General features: G+C 36.7%; 1 protein-coding gene across 2 annotated transcripts in view; it reads left to right on the forward strand.

Moving 5' to 3' along the window:
- Nucleotides 1-17,502, forward strand: part of Usp47 (ubiquitin specific peptidase 47) — a 92,265-nt gene that overhangs the window by 13,840 nt on the left and 60,923 nt on the right. The window contains exons 2-5 of one of the 2 annotated variants that reach the window (XM_051192689.1): nucleotides 6,910-6,969; nucleotides 13,531-13,734; nucleotides 15,584-15,697; nucleotides 17,302-17,440. In XM_051192689.1, the coding sequence (XP_051048646.1) occupies nucleotides 6,910-6,969; nucleotides 13,531-13,734; nucleotides 15,584-15,697; nucleotides 17,302-17,440 (517 nt within the window). The remainder of the gene's footprint in view (nucleotides 1-6,909; nucleotides 6,970-13,530; nucleotides 13,735-15,583; nucleotides 15,698-17,301; nucleotides 17,441-17,502) is intronic. The other variant, XM_051192690.1, reaches the window with a different exon arrangement.

The raw sequence follows: 17,502 nt of genomic DNA on the forward strand, positions 1-17,502 counted from the left end.
ACTGGAACTCACAAAAAGTCCTCCTGCCTCTGCCTCCCAAGCTCTGGGATTAAAGGTATGTCTCACCATGCTTCACTGGTTCTTTTTCAACTGTCTCATGAGGGAGTGTGACCACATGAGCTATAAATATTGTCTCTAATTAAGTTATGTGTCTATACAAATTTTGCTTGCCAGGTTGATTTTTAGCATTTGTGAGAAGTTCCTATGAATGAAAACAAAAGGCCTTTTCACATTTTCCCCAATGTGATGAAATTCTTACTTTCTTCTCACAGGTAAAATCCTTTGCATTTTGAGACGGCATAAATTGTATTGTAGTCAAGGATTAGGTGTTTCTTAAACCTGTTTGAAGAGGATAAATGTAGTTCCATAATGATGTCTGACTCTTGTGGCATTATGATGCACTAGTATGTAGACAGATTTTTCTTTGTGCAGCCAACTCACAAAAAATGAGACAACTTACTAATTATGAAAGCTCAGTCTTAGCCTAAGCTTGTTCCTAACTAGTTTTTATAACTTAAATTAACCCATAGTTTTTTAATATACATTCATTTACATGCCTTGGTTACCTTTACTCTGTACTCCCCATCCTGCTGCTTCTCCGTCTGGCTGGTCACTCTGCCTTTCTTCCCAGAGCTCTCTCTGTCCAAAGTCCCACCTAGTGATTGAACATTTAAATTTTTATTAAACCAATCACAGAGACACATCTTCACACAGTATAAAGGAATATTCCACAACATTATTAGAATCTATATGACCCTGAGCCAGAACTGGGTAGAATTGGGTAGGGATTACCCATTCAGAAGCAGTAATTACCCTGAGGACTCCAGCCAGATGATCTGACTTTAGCACAGTGCTCTCATGTCAAAGGTTAGTCAGGGATGGACAGCTTTTATGGTTGTGAGCCTAGCCTTGAATGGCTGAGCTATCCCTTCAGCCAGAAGACAGCTTTTAATCTTAAAAACTGCAACATTTTTAGAATGGAATACTTCATTATCAGACCATTGTAAGACTCTTGTATTAAAGTTATTATATATGTTTATTAAAGTAAATTACATGGTGGGCTTGGGTGTGCCGCTCATGCATAAGGGCTTGAGTTCAATCCCCAGTACCACAAAATAAGTAAGTGTGGTATAATAGACAGCAGATAGATAAACAAGCTTTAGAATACAGAACGTTGAAAACTCATGAACAAGTCATTTGTGTCACAAGTTGGGTCACTCTTGTCAGCAACAGCCGTCTCACAGAGGAATCTAAACCAAAATCAGAAGCACAGATAACAGAATAGTAAAGGACTTTGTGTTTCACCTCTTGAAAATAATGTTAGTTAAGTTTGATATTTGTTAGAGCATTTTTCATAGGTAACAATAACCAACACTAGAACTTTTAGCAGGCAGCAATGGAAAGACCAAAAAAACAGGAGAAATGATGTTTGTTGCAGTTTTAATGCAGCAGAAAGGTTGACATTAGGAATCATCTGAGGGTCTCTTGCTCTTTTATTATTGTAAAATAATGTATCTTGCTTGATGTAAGCCTTTGGAGCATTTTCTTAGTGATTGATGGGGGAGGGCCCAGACCATTTTAAGTGGTACTGCCTCTGGGCTGGTGATCCTGGGTTCAGAAAGCAGACTGAGTAAGCCATGAAGAATAAGCAGTAACCCATCCCACCCCACCCCAGCCCATTCCCTCTCCGGGCCTCTGCATCAGTTCTTGCCTCCAGGTTCCTACTCCATTTGAGTTTGTGTCAATTGGGTTTTTATTGCTGTGAGGAGATACCATGACCATGGCAACTCTTATAAAGAAAACATTTAATTGAGGTGGCTCACTTACAATTTTAAAGGTTCAGTCCATCATAGCGGGGAGCATGGCTGCATGCAGGCAGACATGGTGCTGGAGTTGAGAGTTCTACATCTTCATTCTGAGGCAACAGGAAGTCAACTTACTATCAGACTATATAAGAAAAACCTAAGAAGAGACCTCAAAGTCTGCCCACACAGTGACACACTCCCTCCAGCAAGGCCATACCTACTAATAGCACCGTTCCCTTTGGAGGCCATTTTCTTTCAAACCACCACAGAGTTCCTGTCCTGACTTCCTTCAATGGAGCAGTGATACGGAAGCATAAATCAAATAAACTCTTTGCTTCCTAAGTTGCTTTGGTCATAGTGTTTCATCACAGCAATAGAGACCCTAAGACACTAGTCTTTAAAGTTTTGAAACTTTCCTACAAGTTTAATAATTCGTTGCAGCAACTGAAAATAAGCTATATAAGATTGAAAGCATTTATGATTAATATGAATTTTGGAAGTTTATGTCAAAAGTATTTTCAGAGACAATGGAATGTAGTTTTTTGAGGGATGTAAACAAATATCTACTGGTTAGCCCTCTTCAGTTTTTGTTGTTGTTGCTACACCTAGAATTAGAATTGCCAGCTGTAAACAAGCTTGTTTTTGTTTTATTTTATGTTTGTTGTTATATAAACCAACCCATTTACTGCAGGCTAGGTATATTTCAAATAACACTTCAGTCTTCTAAGGGCAGACTTAATTATGATAGCTCCAGTGGTCTTTCAGGTTTAGGCCTGGCCAGGCATTGTTTTCATTTTGGAATCATAGTACCAGATCCAGAGGCCCATCTCTTCATTTTGGTCTTGTCACAGAAGAAACAATTGTACATGGAGTGTTGGTAGATTGCAGTTTTACCATCTTTCAAAGGGAGGCACCGTGGTGGGTCCCAGGTTTACTGATGAGCCTGTCGTTCTTGGTGGATTCATGTACATCACCATGACCTAGGTGTTTCATCAACTATAGGATGTTACATTTTTGGAAAACTTACTGTAAACTTCAGCTGTTGGTCAAGTGCCTTGTTACTGTTGGGTGGTGATTAAGTTCAGCCCTTAGCTAGCTGACACCTGCCTAGAAGAGAAAGACAGGTAGGTGTACTTGGTGCCTTCCCACTTGACTTCCGTGATACAGGAGTGAAGAGGGAGCTCTAGTCTGCCCACACTGTCTTTTTGGACACCTCCTCACACTGTCTTTTTGGACACCTCCCTGATTAGGGGTTGGGTACTCATTATTATAGCCAAGTGAGTGTCCCTCTTGGCAGTTGGTGGGGCAGTGGCAGTTTTGTTCTTTGGTGTTTGGCTGTGGTAGCATGGTCCTTAAAAGTTTCCTCTTCAGTGAGACTGCTCCTTTCCAGATCTGTTCTGAGTTTTTAGTTTTTACTCACTCACACAGGATGACTGAGCCACAATCCCAGGGATTATACCACTATCTTTCCCCTCCCTCCCTCCCGCTTTCCCTCCCTCCCTGCCTGCCTTTTCTTTTTTGTTTTTGTTTATGTGTAAAATTTTTACTTGTTTGATTTGAAAGTATCAAATATTTTAAAGATTGGAGTATTGTGTATGACTTGAATGCTGTTACAATGATTCTATTTAAATAAATGTTGTTTTATTTTGTTTAAACTTGAAAAGGCTTCTTCTGAGCATTTTTTTTTTTTTAAATAAAGTAAAGTATATTTAGGGATTGTAGAAGCTGGGGTTTATTATAAACCTCCATTACAGGGTATCTTTGGTTCTTCCTACATACCAACTGCTTGTAATCTGTGTGTTGATATCTGTTAATATTACATGATCGTATTTGTGTTAGCCTCTTTTGGTTTTCTTTTTTGCTTCTTGCATGTATTTCCTGTAGGCATAGTGTTCTTTTTACATGTTCACACTAAAAATCTTTTTTTGTTTGTTTGGTTTTTGTTTGTTTGTTTTTTGAGACAAGGTTTCTGTATAACAGCTCTGGCTGTCCTGGAACTAGCTCTGTAGACCAGGCTGGCCTCGAACTACAGAGATCCTCCTGCTTCTGCCCCCACAGTGCTGGGATTAAAGGTGTGCACCACCACCTGGCAAAATACATATTTCTACACATTTTCCTAGATTATTTTCCTGGGTTCTGATGGCTAGGTAAATTGCTTTTGTTCTCTTATCTTAATTTTTTCTTTTTCTTTTTTTTTTTTTTTTTTTTTTAAATCTCATGACTGGGAGGAAGAATAAGAGAATAGTACTTTAAATTTTTTACTTTATATGTCAGTTAAATTTGCCAATTTTTTTAAGATTTAAATTATAAAATAAATACATGTACAGTGCCAAGAGTACATAGCTTGGTTCATATTTTAATGGTACCTACTCTTAATTAGTTTATTCATCTAATCACATTTGGAATATCTGAAGTTTTTGCTATTTTAAGCAGTGGCAATTGCACATTTCTACGTCTATCTGCTGTAATTCAGGCAGGAACTTCTCTAGGAGATGGTCAGTAGATGGGTGGGTGGGTGGATGGATGGATGGAGCCATAGGCAGGCAAGCAGGAGGAGGGCAGATGGATATGTTTAATGGTGAGAATGGTAGGTTGTATGATGGGCATTTTTTGTTTTATAGGTAATGTAATGTTAAAGTTTCCTGAAGGTGGTATCAGTTTACATTCACACTAAGAATGAGAAATCTTGAAGTGTGATTTTTTTTAAGTGTCAATTAATATTTTCACACATTTCAGCCCTTCTTTGTGAGCTATTCTTTTCTTAAGGGGCTGTTCTTGTCTTCTGCTGGGGTATTTGCTGGTTATAGATCAAGGAAGCATGCTTTTTAGTTTCACTTTTTTTGAACATTTTTCCCAAGTCTTCTTAGCTTTTTGCCCTTTCTGCTTTGTTAATGCTACACATCTTCAATTTTAATTAACTTAATGTTCATTTTTGAAATTTAACATACTTAAAAGTCTTCTAAGCCTAAGATTTTAAAGATATTCTGTAAAATTTCTTAAAGAATGTATAACTTTGGCATTGCTATTTAAGTCTCTAATGTACCTGAAATGAGTTTGTTTTCATATAGAACATAAGGTATTTTTTATATTTTGATACATTTTCCCCTACTATGAATGGCTACTTATACTGGAACTATTTACTAAAAAGGCCCTGGTTGGTATGAAAATCTGTGTAGACCAGACTGGCCTAGAATTTAGGCATATACCTGCCTCAGCTTCCCCTGGGTACTGGGATTTAAAGGTATACACCACACCCGGCCAAAAAAATTTATCTTTTACCTAATCAAATTCCCAGGTGCATTTGATTCTAGAGAGTCTATAGTGTTAGCTCTTGTATTTAGGTCTTCTATCTATTGAGCTATTTAAAAAAAAAAAAAAAAATGGAGACAGGGTGGTCTTAATTATTCAGGCTGGCCTGGAACTCATTATGTAAATTAGACTGGCTTTGAACTTGCTGCCATTTGCATCTGTTAATTTTATAGTTATTTATTTGATTTTGTATTTCATTCCTTATAAAGATTAAGCCAAGATTAAGCAGTGAATAACAATTTTAATAGAACATTAGTTTTTGTGGTTGTTGTGAAGTTGGGGCTGGGTTCATGTCTGTCCTTTCTTGTCTCAAAGTAGATTAATTTTGGACATAAAGACAACAGGGGAAGTATTCACTGCTGATCAGGTGGCTACAGGAACTGTGGAGAAGTTTGAGAGGAAAGAAGAGGGATAACAAGATTGTAATGATAAAATGGCAAGAGATGAGCCATTCTGAGGATCTTCAGCTGTGTAACCACTGTCCCCAAACTAGTAACAGCTCAGGCAAGAGAGGTGGCACTTAACTTTTCTGCTGTGTGGCAATAACTAGACAAGTATAGGGCTGGAAGCATCTGAAGGAATTCTCAGACTTTGTGATATTGATGCTAGTTCTCAGCTGGGATCTCACAGGGGCTGTGAGTAAGTAGTATGTCTATACATGGCCTTTCCATGTGGTTGCTTAGTTCTTTCCATCCTGAAAGCTACAGTATAAGGGCATGTATCTGAGATGGAGCAGGGGTGTAAGTCCTTTCTAACCCATTAGGTTCCTACTTTTGTTAAGAGTTATGTCAAAGAATTGGGTGCACATGGTTTGAAACTTCCATAGTGAAACTTGACCCAAAGAAGTAAGGGAAAAGCATTCTGGAGACCATGAACAGAAATACTAAGACTCTGAGAGTGTTGGGTACCTGACTGATCAGGTTTGTTAATGGCCTGCTTCTCATTGTGTAATAAATCCTTCAGGGGATAAGAGCTTTGTTCACTGTTACATCCTATAGAACTAAAGCAGCTTTAACAGTTGATTGCCTGGCAGTATTATTTTGTGAATGATATAGTCAACATTCTGTACCAAACTAGTTTTTAAACCTACTGTTCTAACACAGGGAAGTAAAGACAAGAAGCAGGATTCAAATTGTGCCAAACAGAATGATCCTTTTGGTTAGAAACTCAGTCACTGCAAAATAGAAAAGGGTTAGGTAGGACATATATTGAATTACTAATGATTGCTATTTTAGAATTGCTTAAACGTTGTCTCCTATAGCCCAGGCTGCCCTTGAACACATTATGTAGCTGAGGAGACTATGATCTTTTGATCCTCTGCTACATCCCCAACCCTGAAGTCACTATTTGAAAAATAATTATTGCTATTGGAATTATATTTCTATTGTAAAGGCAAAATGACCTTTAATTCAGTATGTTTTCCTTATTAAGCAAAGGAGGGGGCAAGAGATGTGTATAGAAGAAGCATGGGTATTGTAGACTTAGGGTTCAAGGAGTTGCTTATTGATTATTGGTAACTTTTTTGCATATAAGTAGTGTCTATTAGTTGTTTTTTTTTAAAAAAATGAAGCTATAGTAAGAAGCTTATCTTAAAAATGCCTCTTGTTAAAATGTGCCAGTTTCCATGTCAACCTTATAGAAGATTGATACCTAGCATTAAAATTGCAATGTCAATTATGAATGAATCCTGGATGGTATATAGTAATTATATGTATTTTATCACAGAATATCTTTTGCTTTCATTTCACTCATGCCTTTATTTTATGGACATAATTCATTTTATTCTATGCCATAGGATGTGTTTTGGAGATGCAGACAAAATATCTTTGATGAAATGAAGAAGAAATTTTTACAGGTAGCCTGCTGTTGTCACTGCTTTAGTGTGTTTGTCAGCAGAGCAGTAACAGCATGCTTTTGGGGTTTTGTTTTTGCTTTTGTTTTTTTATAACAAAGCATGCGTTAAATTTTCTGCTTGTTTGGCTATTTTATTCCTATCCAATTTTAGTAGCAGAGAAGTCATCTTAAATGAATTTTATTTCTGGGCAGTCCTTTGAAACTAGTGAATAAGGAGGAAGACTAAAAGAAAATGCTAGAGTCCTTTGTTTCATATTTAGATAAAGTATTTGCTTGTTGTTATAGATATATTTATTTCTGTACTATTAATAAAAACTAGAAAATAAATTTATTTTTCTGCACTATTAATAAAAAATAGAAAATTATTTTCTATTTTTTATTAATAGTGCAGAAAATAAATATATCTGAACTATTAATAGTACAAGGGATTTAATAACTTGCAAAGTTACTGCCTAGAAATTTTTGATAAGATTTATTTAGGAGGGGAGCGCTTGCCACTCCTGCATGCAAAGGTCAAAGGACAACTTGTCAGGGAAGTCCATTCTCTGCTTTCATCATGTGGATTCCAGGAATTAATTTCAGGTCTTCAGCTTGACAAGTGTCTTTACACACTGAGCTATCTTGCAGGCCCTCTACCTAAAAATCCTATTGAATTAGATGCAACTGTTAGCTTCTTGAGTGCCTGTGTTCTTCCTAATAAGCCCAAACTTCCCTGTGCATTCCACTCTAACCTTTCCTTCATTTCCCTTGAATTTCTTCTTAATGTTTTCCATGTGTCTCAAGTGTTGCAAGAGACTACTTAGAAAAAGTTGACACAGATAACTTGAGTAGGTTAGAGCTTTGGATAGAGTGTAAAGAAAATCTTAAAAATAAAATAATTCTTTTTAATGTAACTTAGGATTTTCATCAGTTAGCAGACCAAGAATTATTACTTAACAATATAAACAGGGCTGAAAAATTATGTAAGTTTCAGTTAGCAAAAATATTTATACTCAGTTCTCTTTTATAATCTGTAACAGGGTAGTTACTATCAATAGTGAGTGGCCACAGCAAAGACCCAAAACTGCATTTGTTACCTCATAGCAGCTTCTATACCCAGGAGTAGAGAAATGGACTTTGCATGCCAGCCTGAAGAGAAAATGGGCTGACTGTTCAGTGTGGAAATAAAGAAGACCATTCATCATGTTTTAATTCTTTAACTCCTTTCTCCCAGAAAAATCAAATGTTGATAACTTTAAATTTTGTTATTTGTTCACTTAATGACTGAACAAAAGAACTTTTGTTGCTTGTGTTTTGTATTGTTTTGAGGTACAGGGGATTGATTCTAGGGCCTCATGTCTCACACCTACTAGGCAAGTCTGCCACTAACCCATGTCCCCACCCAGCCCCTTTTTTAAATGTTTTATTCTGAGTCAGTCTGAATTGCCTGACAGGTTTTGAACTTAGAATCTTCATGCCTTGGCCACTTGAGTTGGTAGAATTAAGAACTGTAGGCCCAGCCAGGCATTGGTGGTGCACACCTTTAATCCCAGCACTCTGGGAGGCAGAGGCAGGCTGATCTCTGTGAGTTCCAGACCAACCTGGTCTACGAGAGCTAGTTCCAGGGCAGTCTCCAAAGCCACAGAGAAATCCTGTCTTGAAAAACCAAAAAGAAAAAGGAAAAAAAAAAAAAAAAAAAAAAAAAAAAAAAAAGGAACGGTAGGCCCTATAGGAACTATGTTGTTGATTTTAAACCAAAAAGTAAAAAGTACAGTCTTGATCAGTAACCTCAAAGTTTGATTGTTAAGAATTAAGAATGTCAAGAAAAAGAGACAGATGATTTGAGAGAATTATACACTCAGATTGTATTTAGGATTGCCCATGTCAGCCACTTCTGTATTCTAGTAGCGGAGCTGTCTTTAGAAGAAAATACTATTTCCTCAGCAATTATCCTAACTTACTTTTTGCACCAATGTTCTATTCTGATTTTTACTTTTTCAGGGTTCCTTTCCAGAATTACTGGGAAATCTGTTTGTACAGTGAGTTTATATACAAGCAGTAGACTTCCGATGCACTTCTTAGGACGACTGTCAAGTATGTGTGTAAAATAAGTAAATTTGATTGTGACTGTACATTCCTTGTTCTTGTCTAGGCTTTCTATGTAGGTAATTTTGCTCTTTCGAAACCTCATTCTAAGTGTATTTGTCTTCCCAAATGGTACCTTCTGTAGGCTTTTAGAACTCTGTAGCTTTTTCTCACCTTAAATTCCTAGAACTCTTGTGACTAAAGATTTTTGTTCCCTTCCTTAAAACATAATCTATGCTCAGGTGTGTTCCTACTCCCACCCCACTCTGTCCATCATTGACACATAATAGTTTGCATGTGCCTAACTGTATCTTGTCATGCTTTTGTTATCTTGGTGGTGGCAGCCTACCCTAGCATTTGGTGGCTTAAAAGAACAATTTGTTTATTCACTCAGGATTCTGTGGGATGTAGTTTGAGCAAGGACTCAGCTATTGAGCTCTGTTCCTTGAAGCATCATGATTTGGCTCCAATCATCTGGTAGTTGGCTTTGAATGGAATGTCCAAGAATGCTCTTCTCATGTATCACACACCCAGTTCAGTGCTTCCACTCAGTGGCCACTTTTGCCTGTGTAGATTGCTAGGGCTTCCACACAGTGTGCTGATGCCAGGGTAATTGGATCTCTTACATTGCAACTGGTTTATAAAAGGGGAAATTCTAAGATGCATAGTGGAGGCTGCTGGTTTCTTAAGTCTCAGCTTGAAGTGGCACAGTGTCATACATTCTGATGGGCCTAAACATGGTTACATAGCCAATTCAAATTCATGAGAAGGGCGAAAATGAAAAAAGAGTAGCAAAGAGTTAGCATTTTGTAATTCACCTGAATGAAGATAATACTGACTTTTTTCTTTGGACACGAGTACCACCATTCTAAGGTATAACCTTAAGGAATAGGTAGCTATTCCAGTTATCTCAAATCTATGAAATATATTTTTACTTTTAAATGTTTTAGAAAACAAATTTATGTTGTAGAGGGTTTTTGCTCTTAAAGCTATTTATTATAAAATTACAATATCTTATTTATGATACCTTCCAATGCAGATTTTTTTTTTAAACCAGTTCCCAAATTTGATGTGAGGAAAGGACAATTTTTTTTTTTTTTTTTTTTAAACAGGGATTTCAGAGTTAGGTGAAATGTATGATAGATAGCCAGCCACATGTTAGATTTAATTATAGGTGAAATACAGAACAAACCAGATACTTAAGCATAAATAAAGTAATGGTTTACAAAGGGCTAGTCTAGACCTTTAAAGAACATTGTATTTACTTAAATTATACTAGAATTGAATTCAAGAGTAAAATATGATGGGCCTGGAAATTTTAGAAAACGGAATAGTTCAAAGCTTTATCACATAGTTGGTTTTGTAAGTTTGTGGGCTGGAGTTGTAGCTCAGTAGTCTAGCACTTGCCTAGCATGCCCATTGCTCTGGTTCAATCCTCAATACTTATACCCCTGCACCTCCAAAAGAAGCATAGTCAAATCTGACCTAGAAATCAGTAAAATAGATCAATTTTATTTTTAAAATAAAATTAATCCATGAATTAAATAATACTTTTCAGATGAAGATATAAATTATAGCCTAACAAAAAGAATTGCATGATGTATTTATAAATCAAAATAGCATGTCTCCTCTGATTTAGTAGCTTTGTCTGAGAAACCTGAGTGTGTGCATAAGAAAAATACTGGAAAGTTGATTTAATTATGTATGTTTTTATTTAGAGACAGAGTTCAGCTCTGGCTGATATGGAACTCACTTAAATTCAAAGAGATCTGCCCACCTCTTTCTGTTGATTTGCTGAGATTAAAGGCATGCACCATCATGCCCAGCCTCTTATGTTTTTTAAAGGGCAGCATAAATGTATGGATAAAAAATAATTATTGCCATTAAAGAAAGTAAAAGGAACACATAATATTAAATTTTGTGTTTACTATAGCACAGTGCTCTTCACATAGATTCTATTATGGTAACTTCCCTGTGTGTGTTCCAGTGAGAGGAAAAGAATCTAGAGTTCTTATACTTCACTCCTACATTTTGAGGAAGTTGGCAGCTAGGGATGCATAGCACTGTGATATTGCCATAGCATCATTGTTGCATATTATTTTGTAGCATTTTTCATATTCAGATTCTTCTAAGGGATGTTAGAATATGAAGCAAATATTTGCTGGGCTTCGTGGGACATGCCTTTAATACCATCACTTGGAAGGCTGAGTCAGGAAGGGTCAAAGCCAGCCTGGTCTTGGATATGCTTCCAGACTCTGTCGCAAAACAAATAAATAAAAAAAAAACATAAACCAAGCCCCTCCCCCCCAAATGTTTAGTAGTTGAATTTGAGTTCACCTTTTACTGCAGATCAGATTATTTTTATTTTATGTGCTTGGTGCTTTGTCTGCATGTGTGTCTGTGTGAGGGTGTCTGCTACCCTGGAATTGTTATGAACAGTTGTGAGCTGCAATGTGAGTGCTAGGAATTGAACCTGGGTCCTCTGGCAGAGCTTAACTGCTAAGCCATTTCTCCAGTCCCCCTCCCCCCATTTTAGGTTTGGTTTATGTTTCTTAATTTTGATTTCAAGTGTGTAATATAATCTATTCTCTGTGTTAATATCTACCTTAAATACACAGTTGAAAGCTTTTCCTCCTTTTCAGGGGTACATTAATAATGCCCTCCTTTACAGTTAGTTTTTATAGGAGGGTATTTCTCATTTTCATTTTTAATTATGTTGTTAGTAATTAAATGTTTTATTTGTCTGAAATGTTGTGCTAGCAGATCTGTTTTAAACATTACACTTTTATAGCAATATGTTTGTGTTCCACATTAATAGGATTAACCTTAATTTACACAATCATTTACAAGTCCAAAATTGACATTGCAGAAACAAATTACAGTGATTTTATTTCACATCACCTGATATAAACCTGTGGCTGTCCTGTTGTCAGTATTAGTTGGTGATACTAATTCTTATTTTTAAAGTAGGTAATGTGGACATAACAAAGGTTAAAGTTGATCCTGTTAAAGACAAAGAAGAAATTCTTGGAACTGGGACTATAACTAAGTGGTAGAATATTAATATTGGCTAGCATATAAGACTCTAAGACACAAAATGGAAAGAGGTAAGAAAGGGAGAAGAGAGAATAAGACAAGAAGGGGAGAGGAGGAGACAAGATATTTGGGTAGAGCACCACAGAGTGAAGATTGTGTTTCTGAATGGCCTTTCATGGGGATGGCCAGAGGTCCTCCAGGGAAAGCAAGTGTGTCGTCGCCAGAGCTAGTATTAAAAATACTGTTTTGGATTGAAGGAATATGAGATAGGAAGATATAAATTTCTCAGGAAGCTGTCACCATAATTTTGGTAAGAATCTCCTTGTTATAGGACAGGGACAGATCAACAAGGGATACCTAAAAGTAGACTAGACACAGTAGACTAGTGGCAGGTAAAGAGGAGAGCTGAAACTAGAAGACACTTAGCTTGGCTCTGGTTTCAAACGTTGATAGGTGTAGGTGGCTCTTGTTGAGGCAGCCATTGGATAAGGAAGAGAAAGAAATTTCTTCTGTTCAATAGTCCATTGTGTTCAGACACAGTTGATGTAACTGCTAACTCCATAGGGATTGAAAGAGAAAAACAGTATTTTCAAGAACATGGGGAAGTATAGGGCATATTTTTGGTTTTGATTTACTTTGAGAAAGATACTTTTTAAAAATGTTTTGTTATGACAATTACTGGTAGAAAGGAGAATTTATAATAGAAGGAAGGAGAATTTATAGTCCAATTTCCAGATTGATAGTTGAAAAAACTTGGTAATGACACTGTTTGGTTTTTCAAGACAGGGTTTCTCTGTATTGTTTTGGAGCCTGTCCTGGAACTTGCTCTGTAGACCAGGCTGGCCTCAAACTCACAGAGATCCACCTGCCTCTGCCTCCTGAGTACTGGGATTAAAGGCATGTGATGACACACTTTTAAAGATGAAACTTGGTAATTAAAAGAAATATGTTTTGCCTGCATGTATGTCTGTGTACCATCTACTTGCCAGGTGCCCAGGGAAGCCAGAAAAGAGCACCGCGAAAAGAGCTCCGCGTCTCCCGGAGTTGAATTTCAGGAGGTTGTGAACTGCTCTTTTATAGGACCCCAAACTTGAGTCCTGTGAAAAAGCAGCAAGATTTCTTAACTTCTGAGCCATTGCTCCAGCCCCAAACTTTGTCATTTTTAATGTAAATTTTTTCATGGCTTCTTGGCGTTATTGCTTTATAACCATAAAAGACAAAAGCAGATATCCACAAGAATAACTGCTTTTCCAAAGCAAACATAGTGCTTATGTTTGACGTGATCTATTAGGGTGTGTTTCTTACAGAGTAAAACAGTACAGAGGGTATACTGTCTCATGGGTTTGTTGTTGTTGTTTTTTTTTTTTTTTTAACAGTGGTCATAAAATTTAATAGTCAATTATAGTTGTGTTTTCATTTGAGAATAATAATTGAAAATAACTGTTTTTTTTTTTAATTTCAGATAGAAAATGCTGCTGAAGAACCAAGAGTCTTATGTATAATACAAGATACTACTAACTCAAAGACAGTGAATGAACGGATCACTTTAAATTTACCAGCATCTACCCCAGTCAGAAAGCTCTTTGAAGATGTGGCCAACAAAGTAGGCTACGTAAATGGAACCTTTGATTTGGCATGGGGAAATGGAGTCAGTACTGCTGATACGGTAAACCCTCAAACATCTGCTTAAAGCTGCTAATAATAATGTCATAGCTATGATTACTGCAGTTGTTAGTGGTGATTAAGTGAAAGCCTGGACATTACATAGCCATTAATATGGTTATCAAAAGTGTAGTGGCTGAGTGTGACACAGTGACTGGTCCTTCTTTCCTTGTAGAATCAACAATTGTCCTGAAGTTTGCATAATATCAGGTCATCAATTTTATATTCATAAAAAGGTGGCTATTGTGTATAACAACTAAAGAAAAATTTTCTATGTTTACTGAGATAATTAATTTTATGTTCTTAATAAAGATTTTTGATAAGATCACTTATTTCCTTTTACTTGTGTACCTATGTGTATTTCTGGGCATCTTATTCTATGTACATATATAGTGTGTTACCACATAAAATTTTTGATTTTAACTCTTAAGCTCAGAAGTGTTTCTAATGTATGCAGTCTCAGGTGTGGACATTTTTATTTCTCAGACTCTGTCTCTGTTTGCTTCCTTTGTGATCTGTTTCTACTTCTTTATTTGTTGCATTGCCTCACTTCTTTGATATTGTAGCATCTCAAAGGCTGAGTGGTTCTTGTTTTGTTCATTTTTATATTCAAGAAACTAGTGGCTGATTAAATTTGCAGTATTCCACTTCCATTTTCTTATGGAAGGGATAGAGCATGCTGATGTCAGCCCCATCTGATGATGGGGTTGAAAGGTGACCTGCAGTGCCCATGCTTTGCTTTGGCAAGGAGAGAGAGAAAGTTCCATGTGTACTGCTTAGTTTGAAAAGAGAAAGGAGAGGCCAGACTGACAGAATGCCGTTTCCTGTTTGCTTACCTTGGTTTCTGGCCTCACCTCTAGACCTTTGCCTAGTGTTTCCTACCACCTTCATGTGTTTCCTTCCACAGCAATATCCTATAGGCACTTTGAGCTCTAGGTTTCCTCTAGATTTGTTTTTCCATAAATCATAACTGTTTTCAATTTTTTTAATTTCTAAAAATTTCTGTTATGTTCATGATACTCTTTTCCTGTACTGTTGCCAGATTTTTCTTTAAAATTTTTTGTTGGCATTCATGTAGTTTGGAGATTTGGTTGACTCATAATTAGGTTACCATCTGAGACAATTTTGTATTTATTTTTATAGTAGTAAATTAGTTAGGTGAAGATTATTGAAGAAGGATCATTTCCATCCCCAAATCCCATAGTCCCTTGAGTCCTGACCATAAAGTGGAAATGGATAACATTTCCTAGTTCAGCCTTCTTAAAGGGTTATATTAGTGGACATACACACAGTTATGCTGTATAATTATTTTGTGATTTATGGCGAAAGTGTGAGACAACATCTTACTCTGTAGCCCCAGTAGGATTTGAACTTGGCTGTGATCCTCCTGCTTCAGCCTCTCAAATGCTGGGAATGCAGTAAACAGCTACCATGTCTGCTTTGGTTTGGATATTCAATGTGTTGCTCTCTGAGAATTCTTATATATCAAATATTGTGTAGTTTTAGTTATATAAGCTTTTGTAGTTTTTTTTATGAAAATATTTCTTTGCATACATTTTAGAAAAAGAACACACACAACACACACAGAGTATTGAATTTGATGAGAATTATCCATAACATCAGTCTCTTAGCTTTTTCTTTGTTCAGGGTTTTAGATGCTGGGAATGCCCACAGCATATGCACTATTAATTGGTTTCATGATGGATGAGTTCATTCAGAACCTGGCTGAAAAGAAACTTAACCAAGTCAATACTTTTAAAAAAAGAATACTGTTTTCATGAAAATATGTATGTTTTTGGTGTTTTATTATTACAATTAGTTTTTCTTATAGTCTTACATTTTTGTACCCATAGGTACCACTGGATCACACCAATGACAAGTCTCTTCTAGAAGCTAATTTTGAGCCAGGAAAGAAAAACTTTTTGCATTTGACAGATAAAGATGGTGAACAGCCTCAGATGTCATTGGTAAGCTATTTAGAAAGATTTAATATCCATAATTTTGTGCACTGGGAATTTAGTTTTCCAGAGGAAGAAGAGATGTACAATTGATTTCTTTTTCCTTTGTGTTGATTTGCTATAGTTATACGTGAGGGCATGGGTGCATCAGGTATCCACAGCATCATTATGTTTAGTCTGTTGCCACATTGAGACTACTGCTCTACAAGGATAGGAAAGGCCCAGGTTAGAATACCATAAAGGCCTGTATTTCCATGGTCTTTCCTTTGGTTGAGTATAAAACTCATCAGCTCTTTAAGGGGAGACCATTTCCATTCCTACTCCTGACACACCCCTACCCTCATCTTTTTTGGGTTGATTTAAATGTCAGTTAGATGCTTCTCAATTCAAACTTATTTAAACAGGCATTTCTGTCCAGTCTATTAGCCTTACAGATTAGTCCACTGACTCCCAATTGGAAGAAGATTTTCCCAATTGACTTTTACAACAATTTACAAATGCTACACATTCAATATTCTATTTCTTTAACTAAAAACTATAGTGGGTACAGAAGAGATGGCTTGGTGATTGAGAGCACTGGCTGCTCTTGTAGAGGATCCTGGTTCAATTCCTATCTAGCAGCCACATGGCAGCTCACAACTCTTGACTCTAGTCCCAGGGAATCCAGTGCCCTCTTCTGGCCTTCTCAGGCACTGCATAGATGTGGTGCCCAGATATAGATATAGATATAGATATAGATATAGATGCAAGTGTACTCATATACATAAAATTTTATGGTAGGTAAATCTTGTTTGATGGTTACAAATACCAAAGGATGTAGGTTTTAAAAAATTAAGAAAATCTGGTCTGATTTGCCAAGCTGTTTTACAGAAGAAACTAAGGCTTAGTGAATGTGGAAAAGTCCACTAGTATGAACTTTCTTCACTAAAACTTGCTTGAGACAAAATGTTCTATTTGATGGCCTTCAGTTGCGAATAAAGACATCCCTTTGAGCAGGAGATGGTAATAAGCAGTGTGTCTGTGCTGAAAAAGCACTCGAATGTGCCACTTGAGCACCCTGAGGCTTATTTTGTTGTTTTGTTTTGTTTTGATTGGTCTTGGGTGACTCTGAAATCATAATTAGCTATTCTTGTAGATTTCTGGATTCACGGTTTAAGAGTTGTGGTTTCAGTTGCTTAATCACTGTTCTTGCTCTATCTTAATTGCTTATGCTGGATTTGTGCCTTTTAATCCTTTTCAACATATTACATATTAACAGGAAGTTTCTAATCAGACAATGTGAGCGATTCTCCATCTCAGCCAGTAATTCTTTATGTCCCTTACCTACTGGGCCTAACTTACAACATAAAGTGAATATTCCAGTGCCACTCAGGACTTTATAGTGGTACATCTCATATTTCCTCATGTAAATAAAGCATTTGAATGAGGGCTTTTTAAAAATCTACAATGTTATTTGAAAAGGGTCAGGAGCATTGTTTGGTGCTCTAAGTGAGACATCTTTCAGAGCTGCCTGCAGGAAGGCACACACTCCTTAGGTGTCTGAACAGTCACAGCATGATTTAACTTTTTCTCACTGTTGCTAGTCAGTAAATCCTGTTTATGTTGCATTTTAGGAGGATTCCAGTAATGTGGACGACAGCATGCATGACAGGTTTATAGGTCCACTTCCAAGAGAAGGTTCTGTGGCCTCTACCAGTGATTATGTCAGCCAAAGCTACTCCTACTCATCTATTTTGAACAAGTCAGAAACTGGTAAGACTTATTTATTTTTGTTTTCCATAACAATTATAATCATAGCAAGTTCTGGCCTAATT

Source organism: Phodopus roborovskii, unplaced genomic scaffold, assembly GCF_943737965.1.
Source record: "Phodopus roborovskii unplaced genomic scaffold, PHOROB, whole genome shotgun sequence".
Lineage (NCBI taxonomy): Eukaryota > Metazoa > Chordata > Mammalia > Rodentia > Cricetidae > Phodopus > Phodopus roborovskii.